This window comes from Caretta caretta, chromosome 24, assembly GCF_965140235.1.
Source record: "Caretta caretta isolate rCarCar2 chromosome 24, rCarCar1.hap1, whole genome shotgun sequence".
In the NCBI taxonomy this organism is placed as follows: Eukaryota; Metazoa; Chordata; order Testudines; family Cheloniidae; genus Caretta; species Caretta caretta.
Genome location: NC_134229.1, coordinates 10,092,290 through 10,117,695, shown reverse-complemented (window position 1 = coordinate 10,117,695; position 25,406 = coordinate 10,092,290). Strand labels below are relative to the sequence as shown.

The 25,406-nt window shown below is 53.7% G+C and overlaps 1 protein-coding gene and 1 long non-coding RNA gene across 9 annotated transcripts in view; one reads left to right on the top strand and one right to left on the bottom strand.

The window, feature by feature from the left end:
- Positions 1-25,406, top strand: part of LOC142069942 (uncharacterized) — a 250,602-nt gene that overhangs the window by 55,874 nt on the left and 169,322 nt on the right. The window lies entirely within an intron of this gene.
- On the bottom strand, positions 989-23,536 carry USF1 (upstream transcription factor 1). Of its 8 annotated transcripts, none has more exons than XM_048827771.2 (11): positions 23,428-23,536; positions 11,457-11,546; positions 10,806-10,855; positions 10,035-10,153; positions 8,430-8,531; positions 6,885-7,083; positions 5,994-6,081; positions 5,565-5,623; positions 3,970-4,064; positions 1,895-2,023; positions 989-1,438 (listed from the first exon to the last, which is right to left on the bottom strand). In XM_048827771.2, exons 2-11 carry the CDS (start codon positions 11,462-11,464, stop codon positions 1,349-1,351), a joined length of 939 nt encoding a protein of 312 aa, XP_048683728.1. In that variant the 5' UTR covers positions 11,465-11,546; positions 23,428-23,536; the 3' UTR covers positions 989-1,348. The 8 variants fall into 8 exon arrangements, with proteins under 8 accessions (XP_048683728.1, XP_048683729.1, XP_074978818.1 ...); XM_048827772.2 differs by having other exon boundaries at positions 23,311-23,445; XM_075122717.1 differs by having other exon boundaries at positions 6,891-7,083; positions 23,311-23,445.

Genomic DNA, 25,406 nt, shown 5'->3' with positions numbered 1-25,406 from the left:
TCCTCTTGTGAGCCTTTAGGTGGCAGGAGGGAATCAGGTCCTACAGGGGGACCCTGCTAGGGGCAGTTCTGGGGCCTGTGCACTGCAGATTAGTGATCGCAGTGACCCTTCTGCCCCCCCCCCGGTGAGCTGGCCCTGTGTTTCAGTAGCCCAGCCCTGGGGGCTGGAGAGGGTAGCAGCAGGGTTCCCTGCCCCCTCTCCCGCTCACCCCTTCCAGAGCTGGATTGGGGGGTCCCTGCCAGTGAAATAAAAGCAGCATCACATGGAAAAACAAATCACTATTTTTATTTATTCTGCTTTTTAAATTCAGAGAATTAAAAAAAGTCAGAGGCCAGCAGAGCCAGGCAGTGCCAGCCATGGAAGGGGGGTGGAGGGGCAGGGCAGAGCCCTGCTGGGGTAGGTGCTGCCCATGGCACAGCGCCATCCGCCTCCCCCACAGTGAAAGGGTCAGTGGCTTGGCTGACAGTGCCCGCAGGGAAGGCCAGCTGGAGACAGGCTACCGCGCTCCAGGCAGGAGGGCCAGGGCACGCCAGGGGAAGAGCAGTGTTTCCCCAGTGCTGGGAGCTGCCCTCCATGGCACATGCTCAGACAGGCCAGGCTGGGGGTGGTGAGGGCGCCAGGGAGGAGCACGTGGGTGCGGGCGGGGCTCCGGGAGAAGCGGCCCTCTCCCTGTAGGAGCAGGCGGGGGAGCTGAGCGGGGCTGGGGAGAGGAAAGGGTGAAATGGGACAAAGAGCGTATGTCAGTGTCAGCTCCAGGGGTGACGAGGACGTTACAGCACACGGGAGGGGCTGATGGGTGGACGTGCTACCGTGCAAGCCTGAGACGGTGTGCGCATGCGCAGGAGGGCTACCAAGGGGAGACGTAGCAGGGGGCGAACACAAGCATGCGTGGCATCGTGCCTGGGCGCAAGCCCTGCCTGGCTGCCCACAAGCGGGGGCCACGCCGAGAGCAGAACACCAGTTCGTTCCACTACAGCAATGAAAATACTTTTACAGAGACAGCATCAGCTTCTTTATTCAAACCAGCTCCGCCGGGGAGGGAGGCAGCAGGCCGAGTCTCTGGCCCAGCCTGGGTGGGAGCTCTAGGGGGAGGCAGGGCAGGCTGAGGCTCTGGGCCAGGCTCAGGGGGAGCTCTGAGGGGAGGCACGAGCGCTGGTTTCAGCCCCAGGACGCTGACGCTGCTGCTTTCGGGTCTGTACAGCAAGAGTGAGGCGCTGTAGGTCAGGAGCATCAGCAGGCGAGAGCTGCCTCCTGCGGGCAGTCGTGACTGGGGGGGTCCCTCCTCGCCTTGTGCCTTGGCAGACCCCGAGGCCTGGGGTTCAGCCGCTCCCCCCACGCCCCTCGCCAGTCAGTGGGTGTCATTCTTGATGATGATCTCCACCCCGTGCTGACGCAGCTGCGCCCGCAGGATCAGGTTCTTGTTCTTGAGATCTTCCACCTGGAAGGGGAGAGGAGGTCAGGCTGGGGATCTGCCCTGGGGTGGGCGCTGCCTCCTCAAACAGGGCTGGAAGTGCCTTCCCCAACCCACCCCCTACAGCTGTCCCGGGCGCACGGGGTACAGGAACAATGCTGGGCTGGCTAGCCTGGCACAGCCTCTTCCTCTGCTGTCCTGGGCCTCAGGCTGAACATACCCTGCCGCTGGGCAGTCTGGGCTGCAGGTGGAGTCCAGTCCCTGTGGCCCATTCAAGTCCTTGGAGCTGCCAGGCAAGGAGGCCAATGACCAGCAGATTCAACAGGATCAGGGCAAAGTCACCTGCCCCTTGGCCATGACACACCAGGCAGGTGGCCGCTGCTCCCAGCCCCCCTCCAGCTGGGCTGCATTGGATCCGTGGCCGAAAGGGGATGGCTGCCCACAGCACCGGCGGGGCAGCGACCAGCAGCACCCCGTGCTCACCTGCTGCCGCAGGACGTCATTGTCCATCTGCAGCTGGTCGAGGCCCTGCAGCTCCTCGGAAAGGCGGTGGTTGCTCTGCCGCAGCTCCTGGATGTAGTCACAGGCTTTGGAGAGGATCCCTCCCTTACTCTGCAGAACAGAGACGCAGCTGGGAAGGGACGTGGGCCAGACCAGCAGGACACCATCACCGGGGCTGGCCTTGGCCCCTGCTAAGCTGGGGTTTCCTCACCCCTTTAACCAGTGCAAGGCCCTGTGTGGATGCTCCCATTCTCCCCTTGCAGCTTTGCTTAATCCAATCAGCAAGGGGTTTAAACTAAACTGAGATAAGCGTTTACACTGGAGCATGCACCGGTTCAGCTAAAGTGGCGCAAGTCTGTGTGCGCGCGGCCTCAGAAACCTCCTCGCTGCATCTGCCCCTTGCCAGCCCCACTGGCCAGGAGCCCAGCTCTCAGTGACAATCACCCCACACAGGGATTTGCTTCGGTCCAAACTCAGGAGCAGACAGGAGGGTTTCTGCACAATTCACCCTTTGGAGGAGGCTTCTCCACAAGTTCTAAGCACGCAGGAAGGGGGCTGCACTCGAGCAGGACCATGGCCACACTAGGCTGCGGGCTTGGCAGGGGACGGGGCTGCACAGAAACGTTTGCCTCCCAGCTACAGTTAGGTTGTAAACTGGTTTCATCACAGCAACGCAGCCCCATGTGGATGCAATGAATACGATTTACCCCGCACCCCAAGTGAGCTAGCGCTGCTAGGAATCAAGTGACACTAGACTGACAGGAGCCGGGCTGGACTGAATCCAGAGTGTCAGGGGAGGGATCTGCACCTGTTGAAGTCTATTAGCTTCTCAGCCCTTAGTTAATCTGCTACAGCGGGTGCGTAGGCCGGGCTGGATTCATTGATCCCGATTCCCTGTCACCTGGTCCCTTGAGCAGTCACTTACAACAGCGCAAAGTGAGCGTTGCACACAAGGGGCAAGGGCCTGTCCCTACGCGGGAGGTGCTGAGGGCAGAGCTACACACCAGCCTTTGGCGCACTTCGTGAGCACAAAGGAGCCCCTTGAGCACACAAACCACCACCTGGGAACGGGGAGTTGTGGAGGTGGGGCGAGGCTGTGGGAGGGGCATGAAACGGTCTTGCTAGGTAGCCCCGAGCCCAGCACTGTGGTGGGGGAGGGGAGTTACTTCCATACACTGGGACCCAGAATCCTCCTCCCTCCATCACTCCAGAGCCATCTGGGGCTTAGAGCAATTCTCCTTGCTCTTCAGCTGCGCGTCTCTCTCTTGCTCGCCCTTTCCGCCCAGCCACATGCTCGGCATGAACATCACCCTCTGCAAAGCGCTGCCCAGCCGTCTGCGAATGCCACTGGGCATGGACCTTCCTGCCCCTGTGCAGGGAGAGCGAGGCAGCGACGTTGCATTTCCTGGCCCGGGCCACGTCTGCCTACTTCAGGGACAAGAGTCAGTTGCTGCTTCTTACCCCAGCCAGCCTGGCGAAGGGGGAGGGAGCTGGAGGGGTTGGGGGGGGTGACCCCTCCCTGTTAGCCCAGCAGAGGCAGCCTGGCGAAGGGGGAGGGAGTTGGAGGGGTTTCTGCTGACAGCAGTGAAACAGTGACTGTGACCTTCGCAGCTGACATCATTAGGGTTCAGTGTTAACATCCCATAGGGATGAACAGGGCAGTTGATGGCCCTGGCACCAGCAGTTCCCTCTAAGAAAAGCTTCTTTGCAAGCTTGAGGACTCGAGATTTCAGAGCTGTTTTTCAGTGAATCAGGCTCCAGAGCACAATTCTGCGCCATCAGCACAGAAAACTGGAGGTACATGAGCATCTGCATAACATCTGAGAGCACCGGGGTTTGTCAGTCTGAGGCAGATTTCAGCCAATGACCTATCAGTAAAAGACCTCTTCATAGCACCCCCCAACCACCTGCTCAGGTCAGGGGAACTATTGGAAGCACCTGGTTCTAAAGAGAGGGGCTGAATTCGACACTGGCATAGGGAAATGCAGGCAATGCAGTTTGGCCCCCTTATGCCGGCCCCTGGACTGTGACCAATTCTTCCGGGGGGGCTCCCTTACCTGCCCTGACTTGGTGTTCTCCATGGAGCAGTCTGGGATGATCTTGGACAGCTGCACAATCCAGTTGTTGATCTTGTCCCTTCGTCGGCGCTCCACTGGGGTGGGGAAAGAGGGGATGGAATTTCAGGAAGGTTCCCGGTCTCTGGGACTGCAGATAGCTACCCTAATCTAAGCCCAGGTTTCCCTAGAGAGAGCTGTGCCCTGAGGGCTGAACGCGACCCTCCTTGACAGATATCTCTACACCCACCCTTGTCATGGCTGGCGGTGGGATCCTGCGAGGAGAGAGAAAATGGAAATGGGAGTACGGGGGAGAAAAGGGTCTGGTGGGGGCTGGATTGCAGAGGGGAAGGGTGGAGAAGGTAGGATGGGGGCTGGAGATGGGACCCCAGGCTTGTTGGGGTGACACTGCTAATTAGGCTCATTAGGACAAAGAGCCCAGTGAGTGGGGCAGGAACCCTTTCCCTTGCTGGGATGTTTCCATGTCTGGTGCAGTGGGAACAAAGCCCCCTGCCTGGGGAGCAGGCACAGCTGCTTTGTGGTGCTGGGAGAACACGGTCATTGGAAACCCGGAGCTGAGGTTAAGCTTAAGGACCCAACCCTTTGACAAACGCGCAACGCACAGGCCAGGCACCCAAATCACCTTAACTCTGCTCCTGATGCCCTTAGGCTGGGGGAGGAACCTGAGGCACCATGTCTGTCTAGAAGAGTGGTTCTCAACCTATTTACCATGTGTTATGTGAGCCGAACCCAATACTACCTGAGGATGTCACGTGGGCCGCAGCTGCGTGCTGATGGGCCACACGCGGCCCACGGGCTGCAGGTTGAGAACCACTGGTCTAGAACATGCCGCGCCACGTCCCTGAAGGCAGACATTGGAGTCCTTTACCTGGGATCGCAAACACTGCCCTTCGTACAGCCTTACGCTGTGTCCGGAGAGCCAAGGGAGAGGCTGATGAGACCTGAAGGGCCCCAGCCCCTGCTCTTCGCTAGAATGTCCTGCGCTGCCAGTTACAAGCCCCCTGGGCCCACCTTGGGGCAGGAAGGCACTACCTCGGGAAGGGAAGCCAGCACGACAGCAGAGAGCCTTCTTTATTGCTGTAGTACCCACAAGGGCAGCGGCTCATCCAGATGTCCTCCGAAAGGCCTTACGCTGAAAGATGCTAGGGATGGGACGAGGACAGAAGCGTGGCCACATTTAAGATGCCCACAGCTGTAGCCTGAGCATCTTCAAACCCTTGCTCCCAAAGTACCATCTTACAGGGAGCCTGCAGAGGTGGAGAACATACAGGGTTTTCAGGGTCAGCCCTACATCGGAGGGGAACTACAAAGGGATGGCTGGAGGCAGAGTTAAGGCCTGTTTGGGTGCCCTACCTGTGCACTTCCAGATTTCCTGGGCTGATAACTACAGCGCTCCCACTGATAGGTGCTTTCCATCTTAACAGAGCTTTTCCATCTGGGTGGGAACAGATAAAGAGTTAACCAAGGGAAACCGCTCCTTACATCTACTTCTAAAGGCAAGGTTCCCCTCAGATCTAAAGCTGCCATCAATGGAGGATGCCCCAAACCTTCCCACCCCCCAGGGCCTCTGCCCCTACCTTCATTGTGTTGTGCTCGGCGTTTCTCATCCCGAGTTGTCCGAGGAGCTTCGGACTTCCTGAAAAGCAAGCAACCCCACCAGACAGTGTAACGCAGAGGCTCAGCACTGAACAACGAGCCCCATGTCACATCTCAAAGCGCCTTCCTCAGGGCGGAGGCAACATCAGCCCTGTTTTACAGGGTGGGAAACTGAGCCAGGGAGTAGTGTAACAATACACAAACAGTAAGTCAGCGGGACAGCCAGGAACAGAACTGGGAAATCCCGACTCCCAGCCCCGTGGAACAGCCCACAGCTGCTCCCTATAGCTGTGGATCAGAACAAAGACTCCCACTCTCCCCACAAATGGGAGACATAAGAAAGAAGGCTACTAGGGAAGGGGGAGGAAAGCGGGGTCAGAAGAAGCGCATGGGGCTGGACAAACACTCACGGAGAGTAGGGGTGATTCCTGGGTGCGATAGATCTCTGAGCTCCGCCCTGCAGAACTTCCTGGGGTGACATCATCACAAAGAACTGCCCTGAACAATTGGAAACACAAGAGATGGGATCACAAGGGGAACGTTCCCACAAGATAAGAGAAAAATCCGCATGCATGGGGCGAGGGAGCGCCGCTGACCCATCTCTGGGGTGACCACACTGGCTTCATGCGCTGCCAGCATATCTGGACACAGGAGGGAAATGCATCTGCAGCACTTGCTCTGGATGCAACAAACAGGGCTTGAACCTCTGGGTTTAGGGGACGCTCAATTTGTAGCCTGCTTTTGGGAGGTATCAAGCAGCCACAGCTCCCAGAAGTCAGTGGGAGCCAGCAATCCTCAGTACCTCTGAGGCTACAGATTTGTAAGGGGCAGGATTTAGGTCTAGGAACAACAGGGGACGAACGGAGCCAAATCGAATCAGCATTGAGGTGTCTTCTCTGAATTTAAACAGCCCCATTACTGGGAACAGCTTTGGGGAGAAGCAGACAGTGAAACTGAGAGGAAGCAAAAGGCAAACTGACCAGTTTACAATCAACATCCCAGCATAAAGCAAGTGAAGCCCTACTGGGGCAGAGTGACCCCGCTCTGGTGTTCTCTGTGCTGGTGTTAAGGGGAGGAGGTGCCAGCTCTCCAAGGCAGCCTCTAAGGCTGAGCAGCCCTGCAAGCTGGGGAGTCAAAGTTCATGCCACGCCAAGGAAGCCCATCGGCGTGGTCAGGGCAAAAGTCCGCACCGCCAGCATCAAGAACCCCACAGCTAACCCACGCCGGAGCAGGCTGCACAAGTCACGGGAGACAGGCCCCAAGAACGCAGGCTGGGTGTCCCAGCCCCGAAGTCATCCAACCTGTACCAGTGGGTGTGGCCTGCCCCAGGAGGGCCTCTGAGTTCTGGGTGGTCACCACCGCGGTGGCTGTGGTCCCCGCACCAGAGGAGGTGCTGGTGTCTGCCACGGCTGTCGTGGGGAAGTACGTGTAGTGGGTCTCCGTGGCTGTAGCTTCTGTCTCAACAGCATCTTCGCTGGTAAATGCACCCTGGATAACAGCCTGCAGCAGAGAGGAGCAAAGGAAAGCAAGATCTAGAGCAGAGGTTCCCAAACTGTAGGGAGTGGGTCCCCAGGGGGCATGATGGGGTTATCAGGTAGGTGCAGGACCCAATGGGATCACACTACAGGGCTGGTGTAAGGCGGGGGCTCTGTCTGGCCGGGGAAGCAGGCATGGCTCTGTGTGGGCGATCTGAGCTGTCCAGTTAGGCTCCCTGCCTGTCTCACTGCCACAGCCCCCAATAGGCAGTTCCCTTCCTCTACTGGGGAGGCCGGTGGGGACTCTGAGTGGGGAGCAGAAGTCTGCACCCCAGAAGTACTGACCCCCAAGCCAGACACAACCTCCTCCCGACCCCAGCCCTTCAGCACAGTCCTAGGTACAGAGCCCTGCGTGCTGCCCCTGCCAACAGAGCCCCGCCATCCCTCCTTCACTGTGGCCCCAGGGCACAGAGCCCCACGCGCTGCCCCTGCTGACAGATCCTCTCCCCTGCCAGTCCCAGGGCTTCCTGCGCCCCCGACTCCTCCCACTGGACGCAAACAGGGTCGTGCTGAAGGACTGGGGTCTGGAGGGGAGCAGTTCCCACTGTGAGCAGCCTTCAACTTCCCCTCCTGAGCCCAGCCCTTCAGCACGACCCCTCCGCTTCCCCTGCGTAGTGGGGAAGTGAGATGGGTAGGAAGCTGGCTCCTGGCAGCTGAGACCCCCCTGACCACTGCAGGGAGTGGGCGGCTGTGAGGGGGGCGCACATGGGACATGAATTTCCAAAAAGGGAAATTCAGAAACAAACCATTGGGAACCTCTAATGTAGAGCGACCCCTCCTCCAGAACCCGTTTCGCACAGCTCAGTGGACGGACAGCCCTGCGGACCGTAGTCATCTATACGCTTGCAGAACGGATAAGGCTGGGGCAGGGCCAGGGCTGGTGTCCTGGCCCCCAAGGGATCCTCCTGCCCTGGAGGGATTCCTGCTGGAAGGGAGAGTTTGGGCTATATGGCCCAATCGGTGCCACAAAGAGCTGGGCCTAGAGCCACAAACGGGATTGTGACCACTCCCTCCGAGAATGACTTGGGGTAACACTGACCTGGGCCAGACTGGAGCTGGGAGCTGAGGGGTGAAAGGCTCCATGTCCCATGCCCTGCCCCCCAAACCACCCCAGCCCCCAACACTGGTTAGCCATCTGCTGCCAGGGTCTCTGGCCTGAACAGGGGAGTTATCAAGGCCTGGGATAGACGTGATGAGCCCCGAGCGAGCTGCTGTACAGGCCTCGGTGCATTGGCACCTCCCCAGCCTGCCAGGCACCTGCGACGCTATCTCCTCCTGTCGCCACGGCGGCTCCTTCCCAGTGCCACTCACCTGGGCCATGGACTGTGCTGCAGGATAGCCGCTGATGGCGCCGGTGCCCTCCGTCTGCCCATCCAGCTGCCCCTCAGCCACCTGTATCACCCTGTACATCACCTAGGGGAGAAAGCCAAGAGGCTGTTCGCGGCCTGGGTCTCATTGTCCGGGATGGAGAAAAGGCAGCCCTAGGACCTCCCCCGTCTCCCCCTGCCCTGCAGCGACACGGACAAGAGAGCAGGGCAAAGGGAAAGCCCTGATTACCGCATGTGTGCGCACACTGGCCAGAACGCACCTGCGCCCCGCTCACCCTGGCTGCGCTATGAACACGCAAGCGGCCACCTACTGCTGAACCTGTCCGCTGGCCTCACAAGCCCTCCTGCCCCGGGGTCTCAGGTCCCTTTGTAAGGCAATGGGAACAGAGAGCAAGGATGGCAGGCTGGGGCCGACGGCCAAAGCCCCAGAGCCCTGCAGCAGCATTACAGCACTTAACCAGAACACACCCCCTGCCCGCAGGGAAGGTCCCTACTCAATCCCACTGCTGCCCAGCCCGAGTCTCTGCCAATACACTCCATGCCCAGTGCCAATCCGGCCATCAGTCTATCCCGGGGTTCGACCCAGCAACTCCAGTGCCACGCGAGGCTGTTCACAGCCCAACGTCGCAGATGGTGGTAGAAGCCTAGATGCCACTAAGCCAGCATGGGCAGCTGTCCCCATCCTCATCTTGGGATGGGGTTTGTTTCTACGCCTGGCCACGACCAGTTGGTGGCTACCTCGTTTGCACAGATCATTAACCAGGTCACCCCGGGCCCATAGTAGGTGCCTGTAGACTGCAGCCAGACTCCCTCGTGACCTCAGACAGGGCCTCAGACTTCCTTACAGTGCCAACCAGGTCTGGCCAGGGAGACGGTCTCACGCATACCTGCCCTCCCATTCATGGCCATGCAGAGCCACTCCCTGCCCCTAACACCTGGGGCAATGCACGACATGGCAGGGTGTATCATGCTCTTTTATCTGCCTTTCATGCAGAGGTGGGGAGCGCTCACAGCTCCTGACAATGTCCAGAGGAACGGCAGAGGCTCAGCACAGAGCATCAGGCCAGGGACATTTAGCTTTTCTGGAACTCTGCATTGTAGCCCTCGCTGCTCCTCTCTTTCCCCTGCCCATGCGTTTATTGCCTGGTCCCCTCTTCCCACCCCCTAACTGCACTGGTGGTTACCCAGGCACCTTGGACATCCCAGAATCAGAAGGCACAATTCCCCCCACTTGGTGCACTGTCCCTCCTAGAGGTGCAGCAATCTGGCCCAGAGCAGATGCAAACGAGCCTGGCCTAGCTAGACTGGAGACTAGGTTCTTGTGTACTTGGGTTTGCTCACAGAGCTGCAAGCTTTCCATGCTGGCTGGCATACACCAGCATAGGGCCAAGGAGTAAACATGAGGATCCCAAAGTCCGTGTTTCATTTCTTCATCCTGCACCCGCCCCAGCAGGGCATTTCCAGGTCTAGGAAGAGTCACCCCCACCCAGCCTGAGCGTGTCTCCCCCCAGGAGATAAAGGAGGGGGAGCTATTCGCAAGAAGGAGGCTGGAGACAGCTGCTGCTGCAGGGAGACCGTGCAGGCGTACCTGAGTCCCGCCATTCTCTGTGCGAAAGACATACTTGATGTTGGGGTCGGAGAAAGTGGCCGCCGACTGGATGCTGGCAATGGCAACGCTGGTGGGGTCTTCGCCTGTCGCCACTGCACCTTCAGGAAAGAAAACAGAGGTGCACATGCCAGGGAAGAAATCGTCAGGCAGCAGCCACCCCCAATGCCCTGTCCTCGCCAGAGAGTTCCCAGCTTCTATGACAGGTCCTGATCTGCTGAGGTCAACAGCTTAGCAAGATACAAGCAGGACCAGCCATTTCTCCGGAGATCAAGAGTGAGCAGCATTTATGCTAACAACAATTCTGGAAGGACATTAAACCTCATGCTTCAGTCTCTATTAGAGTCCTAATGTGGGGGGCAGATTATCCCACCTCTGCTACAGCCAGGTTCCTACATCTGAAGCAGCTGGTACTGGTCTCTGTCACAGACCAGGCTGGCACTCCTAGGGGACCGATGGGTTCCAGCTGTGAGAGCAATTCCACCAGGATCTGCAACCTCCCCTCCGCAGCCATCTGAAATCACTTCACCCAGCCCGCCAGACAGCCGTCAGATGGCAGGGAGATCCCGGCACCTCCAACCTGAGCTGCACTGGAAATGGTGACACAGCATCACCAATTCCCTGGGAACCCCACCCTGGGCCTCGACAGTGAGAACAACAGTGCCGAACTGTGGCATTTTCCTAGGCAGAGCTTTGGCTGCAGAATGCCATGGGGAAAATCTCCCAAGGCTGGGGATGGAGGTCGCCCCTCACCTTCCTGGATCTGCACAGTGCCCTCTTCAGTCTCAGCCGCTTTCTGCTGTCTGCAAAGGGAACAAGCCACCAGTGAGGACAGAACACAACAAGGCTTCCACGGTGGCAGCTGGTGACATGGGGTCAGTAACACAGGTGCTCTGAAAAGCGGAGCCCCAAGTGCAACGTGATTAGCCGGAGGGGGAATAGACTTGGGGAAGAAGTCAATGACCATCTTTTCTGTTCCACATCTGGGTCGGCTACAGTGAAAGTTACTTTTTTTTACTGTTTGTGTTTTTACATCAAAAATTCAGGTCTCGTCTGCCCAGAAGACTTTCTTGGATGTGTCTACACTGCAATCAGGAGGCGTGACTGCAGCATCCTAACCACGTTAGCACTGGAGCTGCGTGACTAGTGGCTACGCTGTTGTCTGTAGCCAGTTTGCTGGATCCAAGCAACCTCAGGTATGTCTACACATGCTGTCCCGATTGCAATGCAGACATACCCTCACAGAGAGCTCATCAACTGAGTCAAAAGAGTGAAAGTTGAGCCATTGAGAGGGGAAGGGATCTGGAGACCACCTGTTCACAGCTCTGTAGTTGTTATTGCTTATTGCAGGTCCGTGGCAGAGTAACATCTGGATAAAGACACATCTGTCTCTCCAGTACTTACCCCTTCATCTCTTTGCTCTGTTATGCATCAGAAGAGCAGGTCTTGGAGTCTCCCTTGTGCCTCTCACTTCACAGCCTCGTTTTCCAAACCCTGGGGGAAGGAGGAACACAGATTCTCAAAGGCAGGGGCCACACAGTGAGGACTGACAGAACTCCCTCTCTACCCCACACTCCTCCTCCAGTCAAGAGCCTCTAGCTGCCTGGCAATCTCTACTCTTGGGTGCCCCGCACAGAACTGCTCGCCTTTCCTTTTTAGCCTTCTCGCTGCCTCCTCTGAGTGGAGATATTGAACAATCCTTCGACCGCTCAGCCTCACAAGCTGGCACCATTTTAGACTCTCATCTCCTTCTCCCCGGGTATGTCCACACTGCAAAGTTGTCGACAAAACTTTTGTCTTTCAGGGGTACTTAAAAAAGCCCCCTCACGAAAGACAAAAGACGCAAATGGCAGTGTCAACGCGGCTTTATCGACAGGAGCACTCTCCTGCCGACACAGCTAACGCCGCTCGCGGGGCTGGAGGTATTTTGTCAGCAAAAGTACTGACAAAGAGCATTTACACATGCTGACTTTTAGCAACAAGGCTGTGTTGACACAGCCTTGTCGCTAAAAGCTGCGTGGTGTAGACAAGCCTCCTACCCATATCCAGCTTCTTATTGCACCCAGTCACTTCTCCCTTGACACTGCTGCAGTCTCTCCCAGCCTGGCTTAAAGTAACCTTCTCCTCTCCTCCGCCAGCCTATTCATAGATTTAAGGGTCATTATCATCATCTTGTCTGGCATCCTGTATAACTCCAGCCAGAGAACGTCACATGGCGCTTCCTGCATCCAGCCCAGTATCTTGGCTTTCCTTAGAAAGACATCCAGTCTTGACTTTCAGATGATGGAAAACCCATCACATCCCCAGGACGTTGTTCAAAAGGTTAATTCCCCCCACTGGTAAAAACATGCACCTTATTTCTAGTCTGAATGGGTCTAGCTTAAACTTCCAGCCATTGGCACCTGGTTCTGCCTTTGCCTGATAGATCCAAGAACTCTCTACTCTCAGATCTCTTCTTCCTGCATAGATACATATAGACCAGTGGTTCCCAAACATTTTCATGCCACAACCCTCTTTGGGATCACCTCTGGCAATGCGATCTCCAGGCTGGGCCCAGGGGTTGACAGCGAGCCTACCAGGGGTGCCCCCCAGAAGTTTCTCTCATAATACACTGACGGGGGAGGCAGGAAGAAGGCCAAGTCTTAACCGCAAGAGGGGGAGACCCTAAGGGGGGTCGGGTGCTGGAGTGGCTAGCTGAGCTGAAAGAGGCATTAGGGGTGTTTGGGAGTGTAGGGAAAAGGACTTGTTGGGGTCAGGGAGAAGGGGGTAGTTGCCTGTATTGGCCAGGCTCGGGGAGAGGCACTGATACCAGGTGCAGGCAGCGCTGAGGTGGACGGAGCGTGCATACTCATGCCACAGGCAGCTGCTCAGCCTGTCCCAGTACCAGAGGTGCCTGCCTGGCCCAGACAGTGCCAGGTACCAGTAGCTGCTGGGGGAGAAGGCACAGGGGATCTATGCATTGTCCCTGTCACATGGTGCTGATTCTCCTAGCCCGGCCCTCTACTCCTGCCCCATGCTGGAACACTGGGATGGGTTCCCCCTGCCAGGGGATCTCACCAAAATGACCTCGAGGAGTTACCCGTTGAGCCTCCCCCAAGGGCATTGCTGCCTCTCCCCAAGCATGGCCGACAAAATGGTACCCACCACGGTACCCACCACGCGTGATGCGTGTACGGATGTGGGCACCACACAACGCCACGAAGGTCTGGCACAGCCACCCTTCCGTAGATTTTCAGTGTCTCACCACCACCCCCTGGTATCCTTTGTGTCACAACCCACAGTTTGGGAACCCCTAAGAGACTAATCAAGTAGCCACTCAACCTTCTCTTTGATAATCTGAATAGATGGAGCTGCTTAACTTTCACTGTAAAGCAGGTTTGCCAGGCCTTGGATTATTCTTGTAACTCATTTCTGACCTCCCATCAATTTTCAACCTCCAGGTCTGGTGTCCACACTTTAAAAAGAACCCACTATTCCTGAAATAGTCTCAATAATGCCACAGACAAAGTTACCACCACCTGCCCAATCCTTCCCAACATTCCCCTGCTTGTACAACCAAGAGGCACATTAGCGCTCTTTGCCACAGCATCATGCTGGAAGCTCATTTTCCTTGGTTTCCACCAGGATCCACAGGCCCTTTTCAGCGCCTCTGCTTTCCAAAATACATCCCCCAAATGTAGGTAAGCATGACCTGAGTTCTTTGTTCCTAGATGTAGGACCTTCCATTGGGCTGTGTTAAAATACATGATCTTTGCACTCAGTTTACCAAGCAATCCACATGGCTCTGTGTACGTGACATGTCATTGATTGCCAATCCATCAACGTGTATGCCATCTGCAAACTTGATCAGCGATGATTTTATATTTCCTTCTAGAGTGTTGACAAAAATAAGAGGCTGTGCTGGGCTAAGACCCAATCCTGCAGGGTGCCACTAGGAACCAGCCTCATCTGATAATTCCCCATTAACAAGTACATTTTGAGATCTATCAGTTACAAGCTTTCACCCCCTTTACCACGCGCTACTTTTATCTTGTATGGAGCTCAGTACCAAATGACGTATGTGTCCAGTGCTCCATGGTAAAACCATCTTCTCCTCCTGCCTCCTCAAATCCCCTTGAATGGCTTTTACTGTGTCAGCCTTCTCCTCCACTCAGTGACCCTGCACCCTCTCACCCTCCACAAACCTCCACTCATTTCCTTCTGCTCTGCCTCCTTCTCCTCCTCTTGGTTTTGCACCTTCTGTGCTGCCCCTTTGCTTAGGGCAGCTTTCCCTCTGCCATGACTCCTTCCTGCTCACATTGTCCCAGACCCAAAGTGTTCTTCCTGCCAGAGACAGGACCCTGTTGTGTGCTCTGAGCAACACCACAGACAATTAGAGCTATCTAGTAATAAGGTTCCTGTTACACCCGAAGGAGACACCTTTGGGGGCCTAGATCATTAGCAGTAACCCCATCTCCTGCCTTACTTCTATTTTATCCCCATCACTCACTGTTCAGCCAAGGATCTTCAAGTGCCTTACAGACAAAAGTCTCCCTGCACCGCACAAAAGAAGCAGTTCCATTCTCTGCTACAGCTGCCTTCTGTTCTCACACCCTCCACCAGCCCCCCAATCAATCCAGGATCCTCCTCCTTGTTTTTAACACCCTCTGTGGACTTGCTCCATCTCACTTCCTGGACCATGTCTCTCCGCTGCCACTCCACTGCTGATCTGACTCGGGCTGCCTCTGCCACCAGGAGTGAGAGTGCCTTCCCCTCTGCAGCACCTGTCTCTCTCCACCTCACTGACTTCTCAGCTTGTTTCAAATCTCAGCTGAAACCATCTCAGCAGAGGCTTCCAAAGCTGCCTCAGGGATTTGGATGGCCCTTAGTCCCCACTAAAATTAACAGCACAACTTTGTCCCCTCTATGCCCCCCCCCGCTATCTTTTTGTGCAACTATAATTATTCAGCAGAACCTGCTTCCACTGCACTCAGGGTAGGCCCTCTGGGGATCAGGCAGCCGAATAAAAGCCCCCGTTTGTTTCAGCACATACTGATTCTGGGATAGCCAAATCTCGGCTTGAAGTGAACTGAAGTAACACCATAAGGAGATCTCACTGCATCTAGCTGTGAGAAAGCCCTTGGAATACACATAAATACACCTCGCCTCCCCACAGCCTTCACCTCGCCATGCTAACACACGCAGAAGCTACAAACGGCCTTGGCTTCATTAGGAAGCTACCACAAGTTAGGAACACACCTTATTTCCAAGTGAAGACATGCCCCAAATGCCCTGCTCTGAGCACCAGAGAATACTGCCTCCTTTTACAGTCTGCTCTCAATTCTGCAGGCTCCCCGTCTCCACAGAGAAATTGGAGCAGTAACTCAAGTGTCCCCTCTGCTCCTCATCCACCCGGCTCCCTGGCGCGTCTCTTTAGAGCTCTGTTTCTCTTCTCCTCCTATTCAAGTGTTTTAGTTGGCAGCTGCCTGGGCTGCTGTTTATTTTAGGCTTCTTGCTTCCATGTTGCATAACAGGGATCACCCTTGCTCAGTGTACTCTGCACATGAATCATTCATTAACATGCCACTAACCAGGGAAATGATTGATTTTACCCTCCAGCTGGCTGACTCCGGAGTCTCACAGTTTGTTGTAAGGGCTGTTGGGTTCCCAGCCCCAGCCTTGGAGAGAGGATTTTAATATTGAGGGGCGGGGGGCACAACCAGCTTTTGGACAGTGCTGGGGAAGGGAGATGAACCGACTCGCTGGATGCCAAACCCCTCTGGTTTAGCAGTAGGAAGGTGACAGCATGGACGGCAGTTGTTCCAGCTTCCTCTCCAAGTCCCTGGAAGAAGCAGCTGTAGTTGATTAAAGAGGGGCCATCTCCATGACACCATTCATTGCTTGGCCCTTCAGCTGAGATAGCCAACAGGGGGCCGATAACATCAAATGAGACAACGTCTGCGACAAGGACACGAATCCCACTCGAAAACAGGCTGAGACTCAGTATCCCTGTCAGCAGAGGTGCAGGGTTGACTGGTGACTAGAGCACCAGCCTAGGATGTGGGAGAACTGGATTTAAGTCCCTGCTCTGCCACAGACTTGCTGTGACACCTTAGGAAAATCACTTAGCTGATCTGTGCCTCCGTTTCCCATTGGTACAACAAGGATAATAGCACTGCCCTGCCTCACTGGGGGATTGTGAGGATAAATTGTGAAATGCCCAGATACTAGAGTATTGGGGGCCAGATATGTCCCTTAGACAGAGGATGTGCCACACAGTCATTAGATGGAAGGAACTTAAGAGGGTAAAGATTGATTTAGCTTAAGTTGGCAAGGGGTTGATGCAAGCTAAAAATCAATCAAATCAAATTGAGAGCGTCCCCTCAGAGTTCTGTACCAGTTCACTACATCAATTCAAAACCAAGTACTAAGTGAAACCACGACGCTTTGTGTTTAATCCCTATCGTTGTGAGGTCAGAGTTTATCCCAACACCCTGAGCCAGTTTAGCGTCTTGAAGACAAGGATCAATTTGGCCCCTTAAGTTACTGCTGCCCCTACCACAAGCAGCAAATGCCGGTTCCAAGGCTGTAACAGAAACCAGACAAAGAAATGTCCCTAAACCTCTCAAATAAGATCACTACAATGGGAATGCTCACCCCAGCATGCAGATGCTCACTCTAGGTTTACACTGTTCAACTGTCAGGGGACAGGGACAGGCCATATTTTTTCCCCAAACTGAGGTACTGTAAAAATAAACTGTGAAGGATTTGGAGCTGCCCTGTGATAATTGATGAATACCGTATGTTGGTCCGGTTATTGGGGTGTTTACTTGACTTTGGGCTGGTCTACACTGGGAACTTACATCGGCATAGCTACGTCTCTCAGGAGTGTGAAAAATCCACAGACCCTGAAAGACGTAGGCCTGGTCTACACTACCTGGTTAGGTCGACGTAAGCTGCCTTGCGTCATCCTAGCTACGGAAGTGCCTTTACTTCAATTTGGCTCCTGCCGATGTAAATGCCTCTCTGTGTTGATTTAGTAACACCACATCCCCAAGCAGCGTGGAGTCATGGTCAATGTGTCAACACAGTGTCAGTGTGGACATTGGACTGCTTCCAATCGACTGGTACTAGCTTTCAGGAGCCATTTCACAACGCCCTACACTGAAAGTACAAGTAATACAAGCACTCTTGGTTAGGACACACACTGCTGACACAAGAAGCGAAGTGGGCACACACACAAGCGATCTAAAACCAGCGGTGGCTCGATGCTGATGTAAATTAGGTGGACAGAATTTTGTAGTGTAGACATATCAGTACTATGACGACCTAGCCACTGGTGTACAGTCCACTAGGTTGATGGAAGAATTCTTTTGTTGACCTAGATACTGCATCTTGGAGAGGTGGATTAACTAGAGCGATGAGAGAATGCCTCGTCATTGTAGTGAGCACTGAAGTGCTGCAGCTGTGTCACCATAGCGTTTTAAATGTAGACATACCCTTACCTTGCTGGCCTTAAAGAAAAAACACTAATATCCGGAGACGTGCTCAATAGATGGCAACGCTGTTAGGAGGTCAGAGCAGATGACCTAGTGCTTCCTTATGACCTTAAATTACATGAAATGTTTCCAGGAAACATTTATAATAATCCCCTGAAAACATTTCATCCCACAACATCAATATGCCCCTGGGATGCTGGCAAGCCAAACCTTGAAAATGCAGTTAACTAGAATCAGAAATTAAACTAACTAGTTCAAGTGCATTGTCCAAGCTGGGTGGGAAAGGCAGTAAGTTAACTACAAGCAAAAGGGAATGGAAAGGCAATACTGCATTTTAAAAATTCCACTTTAATAATTTAAGGTGTTATCAGTGAGAAGTTTGCAGATAGAGGCAAAAGGCAGCTTCCCTTTAAGGAACGGATCTAACAAAACCATTGTCTTGTCCTGTTTCTGTGTTCTCTCTCTGGTGATATTTTGGAATGATCTTCCACAGCTGGAAGAAGGAAGAATGAGGAAGCGAACTAACGTATCTGACTAGAAGTTTTTTTCTTTAGCCAACTCACTGAACAGGAAATAAATGACCATTAAAGTGAAAAGCTGGAGCATATTTTGTAAATAGAAATTTTACTGAAGAAGAGGACGCTCCTGTAGTGTTAAGCCTTATTTTTTTTCTAATGCTATTGTGGCAATTTAAGGGATAGACCCAGAAAAGAGACTGATGTGGCACTTTGTTTTAACTCTCAAAGATCCCTGATGAAAGGAGCCTCCTGGATCTCAAGCTACAAGACATCCATACTGTATATGGATTCCTGCTGAACATGGATTCCTTGGATCCCATAATAAAGACAAGGCTTGAAAAAGGCACCAGTCATCTAGTAGTCCGAGTAAACCTACTAGACCAGAGGCCAACATAAGAGAGGGGATGGCACTGGCAAGATCCACAGGTGATACCTGTGGAAGGGTCCAGCACTTCTACCTACCATAGGCAATAGATAGGCCTGGGGGCGGGGCTGAACTCCATGCTAGGCATTATAGGCCCAGCTTTCGTTCAGAGAACGTTCCCAGCTCTTTCAGACACAGGAAAAGATTGAAAACCTGACCAAAGCATAAGTGATGCCTGCCTGAGTCTGCAGACTCCCTGGAATAAGAGCCAAGAGGGGTGAACTGTCCCATTCATCTTAACTGCAAAACCCTTGACATCACAGAGAAAGACAGAGCCCCACGTGAAGCGTGCCTAGGGTCCCAGGCTGGGCAGCAGACAAAGTCAGGACCCCAGATTCTAGTGCCAGCTCTGCTATTCGCTGGCTGTGTGACCTTGGGACAGTTATTACATGAGACCGGCCAGACCGAGTCAGACCAAAGGCCCACCTACCCCAGTGTCCCGTCTTCCGACGGCGACCAATGCCAGGTGCCTCAGAGGGAATGAACGGAGCAGGTAATCACCAAGTGAGCCATCCTGTCACCCATTCCCAGCCTCTGGCAAACAGAGGCTGCTAGGAACACCTGGCTAATTGCCACTGATGGACCTATTCTCCAGAAACGTATCTAGTTCTTTTTATAACCTTGTCATAGCCTTGGCCTTCACAATATCCTCTGGCTTCAGTGGCCCCATCTGTAAAATGGGGATGACTGCACTCACAGCTGTAAAGCCCCTTGGGATTTAGGAATGAAAAGCTCGGTATAAATCAAATGCTACGTGTGCTGGCATTGCTACCAGCTTTTTGTGCCACCTCCAGCTAGGACCAGAATGTGTGTTATACTTGCAGTCCTGCTTTCCAGGGGAAACAGAAGGAAGGTGCTCTCTTCTTCCCTCCTCCTGCCCCCGAGATTCATGACTATGTGGGGTAGCAGGAGAAGGTAGCTCTAGCCCTACCCCAGCCACTGCAAGAGGATGGAGGTCTCTGCTACAGTACCCCTACCCAGCATCTTTTTGGAGCCCCCCTTTCCTGTATGCCAGCTCTAGTGCTACTTCTGCTCATAACTTTTCCAAGCGGCAGATGTGACAACACAACTCTTGTCTGCGGCTACCACAGGGCTCGGCCAACTGCGTGAAGAGCGACCAATTTCGCTCCAATACTGCTTGGGCAGGCTACAAGCTGCGACAAGGACAAGCTGCAAACCCAGGCCAACACGACTGCTGAGGATTTCCTCTGCAGCCAGGACCAAAATCATTCAATAAATTAAACATAACAAAATCATGAGCTCAAGAATTCCACAGAAGTCGATGCCTTTAGCCTCTCTCACTACCCTGCTCTTCAGGGAAAGCTGCTAACTCACCACCAGCAAGCAGACTTTGCCAAGCCCCAGACACAGATTATCGTTATTAATTATTGTTTGTACTATTGTAGCACCACATTTTAATATGCCGAGGTGTTATGAGTAGGAAGTTTGCAGTTAGAGGTTAATAAATGGTTTGGTAACTAGACACTATCATTTAAGGACGAGACCAATCTATCAAACAATTGATAGCCCCTCAAATAAAGACTCTGCAGAAGATCCAACTCTCAAAGCCGTATTCACTCTGCAGCCTAACAGGAGTGAAAACTCATTGCTACCAAGCCAGTGGACATGGCTCAGAGATGCAGAGTGGTAGAGAAAGGGTGTGATCTTTTTTAAATTCACTTTTCCATCTTCCTTTCCTCATCTCTCTCTCCCCCCCTCACAAAAAAACAACAACCCAACATTTAAAAAATAATCTTTACCTTATTTTGTTATTTACATTTTTTTAAACAAAGCTGAAGTTACAGAGTCAACTTCAAGGATCACACAGAAACATGAGTTTGTCAGCAAAATCATTTCAGAAGCGAAAACAAAATCTTAAACTTCTGACCCCTCACCTTCTGTTTCCTTCAATCATCTCTCCCCACTTGGACACTGGATGACAGCTTCACTTTCACATTCTTGATAGTAAAAAGAAAAGGAGTACTTGTGGCACCTTAGAGACTAACCAAATTGGTTAGTCTCTAAGGTGCCACAAGTACTCCTTTTCTTTTTGCGAATACAGACTAACACGGCTGTTCCTCTGAAACCTGTCATTCTTGATAGTGCAAGGCTTGGGGTTCAAACAGGACAGGGGAACATCTATTTACCTTTGAACAAATGTTTGCACTCAAACTTTTTTCAAAACACTTGAAGGCATTTCTCTTGGGCCCAGGCTTTTTTTTTTTTTAAGTTATGGGCCAAGTTTAACATAGCAGCTGTTTTGTTCCAACAGCAACAACTTAAATGCATGCAGAAGCTAATCTCACCACAATATCTATGCACTAACAGTAGAAAGTTCCTCGGCAGAAGTCTGTCAATACTCTTGCTAAATAAAAACAACACAGCCAGTCGGGCACTCACTTTTGTGCACCTTGCGCGCTTGCGCGTACACACACACGACTGATTTATTTTTAATGTATCAACAAGCAGCGCATGATTAGTTTAATAAATTAGGCCCTGATACTGCAAGGAGGCCCCTTACACCCAGGAGGAGCCGCAATGCCCACTGTAAGAGTCCACCCATGCAGGGCAGATTGCAGGATCAGGGCCTTGGATATTTGGAAGACTTTCCACTGGTGCTAGTACAAGGATATTTTAAATGAGCCTCTTGTTGATTCAGGGAAAGTCCATAGAGAGATTTGTTTGTAAAGCTCTCAAGTTTAGAAGTGTGCTTAGAAGGGTTAAGTATTATTCACCTCTTCCCTCTCCAGTCTAGAGCTACTGCTAAAATCATCACCAGCAATCTGCTGCTGTCAACACCTACCCCCACTTCACTGGATTCTCTCACCTGAGTCAAGTTCCACATCCTCACATTTAACACTCAACAGGAGTGCGACACTGGCTATATCTCTGCTCTTCCCCTGCCTCTGCATTTTCTCTCACCTGCTCCCTTTGTCACCTTCTCCCACCCCTGGCTTCACATATTTTCCATACCACTCCCTGTGCTCAGACCAGTTATACATGCAAAGCCCCTCACCTCTCCGCTTTCAAACCCAATTCCTGTGCAAAGCCTTCCAGTGCTGGTATCTTCACCACAACAACACTGCACAACATGGCCTGAAACTGTCAACTTGTGCATTATATTGGCCTAAGACCTGATCTACTAACAAAATTGCACTAAAGACATTTTTTAAAAAACTGATTTAGTTAAACAGGAGCAAAACTCTGCATAGACATTTTAAATTTGATTTAAACCTGGTTTATGTTGCTTTAGCTTGTGTCAGTAAGTTTATATGCACAAACTACACAGATATATTGGTTTAACATTGGTTATAAGCATTACATGAGGGATTTACATCAGTTTAGCAGTGAAGATTGATTAAACCAGTGCAACTTCTGCAAAAGACTATAAGACCTTGTTTGCACACAGAACCCACATCAGTTTAGAAGCCAATTTCAGTTAAACCAGTGTAAATCCTTTGGTGGACACTTCTATCACTTTAAAACTGGCTGCATGGTTTAGCTTGCATCTGGCTGTTTCCTAAGAAAAGCTAAACCAATATAAACCAGGTTTAAATCACTTTAAGAGCATCTACACAGGGTTTTGCATCAAATTTAAATCACACCTTTAGTTAAACCAGTGTTACTTTGTGTTTAGAGCAGCTGTAAGCTCTTTGTCTGTTTTGTGTTTGCAGCAATCTAAACATTAGAACAGAAAAGTAAACTGTATGGGAGGCCCACATAAAAGGGAAACATAAATGAAGCACAATCATAACAGATCGCCCCTGTGCAAACCTGGATGGCATGGCTGCAAGAGAGCGCAAGCAGCACCCTGTGTATTCCCTGCACGCAGGCACACCATCTCACCACAAAGACTCAGCACAGAAACGCAAACAGTTCTATTCCCCCAGCGGGGGTGGTGGTGAGCGATATGAGATAACAACAAAAGCCTTTATTATTGTGCATGGAGGAAACAGGCAGCTAAGCAGCTCCTGATAAGATGTGGCTGATGAATGACTGAGGATTACAGAGAAGGAGGGTTCAGGTTCATCAGGTTAGTGTTAACAGGGGCACTCAGGGGAAGGGATGGACCAATCACACCTGGCAGGGGAGGAGAGAAGAGGTTTGGTGTCTGACATGCACCAGACAGATTCCCCAATAAAAGCTTCCCTCCAGCACATGTAGGAATTCAGCCAGGGGACAGAGACCAGGGAGGATGAGGCCAGGCCAATAGCACTAAGGCAACAAGCTATGTCTATTGCTGGTGATGATACACTGGTTGTACTGGGACCTCCCCTGCTTCTCGCATTCAGATGTTTGGTTCTAGTCTATCCAGGGCCTTACACCCTGTTCATCACCGCGGCATCTGTTGTTGCAATGCCCAGAGCTCTTCAGAGCAGTGAATGGGCTCGCAGAGCACCTAGTACTGAGGGGGGGCAGGGGACCACCCCCATAATACCAGAAGGGAACTGAGGGGGCCCTATGGCCTCCCACAAAAGGGGGCAGTCAGGGGGGCTACAGCACACTTGGGGCAAAGGGGGCAACGTGCCCCAGCCAGGTGACAGGGGGCTGCGGGAGGAACGAGGGACTGCACCCCTCAGCCCCAAGGGGTCCCCAACGCACCGCAGTCCCGGGTGCAACCAGCACCCCCCCGAGACCCTAAGATGGGAGGGAAGGAGTAAAGCCAGGCCACCCCCTCCCCCAACCTAAGTCCACCCCCGGCTCGGCCTGTACCCCCACCCTCGGGCCACCCCAGTCTGGGCGTCTCCCAGCCAGCCGCCCCCCGGCCCATTCCCCACCAGCCGGGTCACAGGGGCCGAACCGCGCCAGCGGAGCCCCGCTCCCCACAGGCCCATTACCTGTTTTTTCCCTTTATCCCTCTTGCTCTCTCACCCCCTTTTCTCTCCATGGAGCTTTGCACATGCGCACTCGCCCAACGCTCCCTCCCCCTCCACCGCCGCGGCTGCCGCCATTACCGTGCGGGGCGGAAACAGGGCGGTAACCCGGTCCCGCCCCTCGCTGAGCCGCCGCTCGCCGCCATCTTAGTAAGGGGCCCTCTGCCCAGCTCATTTCCCCCATCCTCCTCCCCGCCGCCATCTTAGTGCCGGGCACCTTGCGTCAGGGCTCCCGAGCGGACGCCATCTTAGTACGTGCCGTTGTGTTCCGTTGCTTCCGGCGGGCGCCATCTTAGTTCAGTGCGCTCTCCAAGCCAACTTCCGGCGGGGGCTCGCTTAATGCCCCCCGACTTCCGGTGGCGGGGAATGCCTTGGGCCAAGAGGCGTCTGGCAGGCGCCATTTTGGTTGAGGGCAGAACACAGTTCCGGTCATCTTTGCTAGGGGCAAAGGGCATTCCGGCTCCCAGGCTGCCCCTTGGCTGTAGCGGGCTCCTGGGAGTGGGGTTCGGTTACTGCCCCCATATAAATGCCATAGATCGGTGGGGACTTGGGGGTGTTTTATTCCCCTCTTATATAGAGTTGGGAGGGTTTAACCCCCCCCATTAGGGTTTTACTCCTCTTTAGATTTGGGGGGTTTCACCCTTCACCCCCCTATTAGGGTTCCCCCTGCACCCGCGAGTGAGTTTTTTTAAACCTTCTCCCCCGTATTAGGGATTTTACCCCCTAGGGGGTTTTTAACCCTCCTCCCCCATTTGACATGGCTTCTCCATTTCTGGAGATTTGCCCCCCGGCAGCCCGTTCTGTGCTCCTCTGCCAATCCCTTTGGGAGGGACCCCCCGGGTACTACATCATGCACCCATGGTCATTTTCTGCCTCGTGTCCTCCTGCCATCAGCTTTCCCTTCCCGTGCCCGTAGGCAGGCGGCGCCCACCCAGCCTCTTAATAGGGTTGTCGGGTGCCCGGTTTCCAACCGGAACACCCGGTCGAAAAGGGACCCTGGCGGCTGTGGTCACCAGTGCTGACCGGGCTGTTAAAAGTCCGGTCGGTGGCGCAGCGGGGCTAAAGCAGGCTCCCTGCCTGTCGTGGCTCTGCGCAGCTCCCGGAAGCAGCAGCGTGTCCCTCCTCCAGCTCCTAGGCGTAGGGGCAGCCAGGGGGCTCCGTGCGCTGCCCCCACTCCAAGTGCCAGCTCCACAGCTCCCATTGGCTGGGAACCGCAGCCAACGGAGGCTGTGGGGGCAGCACCTGCGGATGGGACAGCAGCGCCCAGAGCTGCCTGGCCACGCCTCCAAGTAGGAGCCAGAGCGGGGATCATGCTTCCAGGAGCTGCCTGAGATAAGCGCCGCCCGGAGCTCTTGCCTGAGTCCTGATCCCTCTCCTGCCCTCCAAACCCCTCGGTCCCAGCCCTGAGCATCCTCCTGCACCCCAAACCCTCATCCCCAGTGACCCCCGGAGCCCGCACTCCCAACCAGAGCCTCCCTGTGCCTCAACCCCCTGCCCCAGCCTGGAGCCCCCTACCACAGTCCGAACCCCTCAGCCCCAGCCTGGAGCCCCTTCCTGCACCCCAAATCCCTCATCCCCAGTCCTACACCAGAGCCCACACGTCCAGCTGGAGCCTGATAGTTTTAACACTCCTTGCCCATAGTAAAAGTTTGTTTTTTACTCCCCATAACATATAGGGGAGGGGGGTTACGAATCCCTGACAGGGGTAATTGTTTATTTCTCTGTGGATGTAGAGCATTTTTCACTCCCTTTATATATGGGGTTTTATTTACTCCTTGGAGGGTTTTACCCCCTGCCTGTAAAGTGTTGGTATTTTTTTTATATCCTTTACTAAAAGGATTTGCTTACTTCCCCTTTATATAGGCAGTGTTGCCTAGTGCTAGAGCATTGGACTGGGACTCAGGAGATCTGGGTTCAGTTCTGCCTTTGATGTGCTGGGTGACCATGGGCAGGTGACCATGCCTTCCTGTACCTCAGTTCCCCCGTCTGTAAAATGGGGATAATGTTACTGACCTTGGCATAGGAGCTGGCCCCTGAGTGGGTGAGGCACCCAGCCTGTC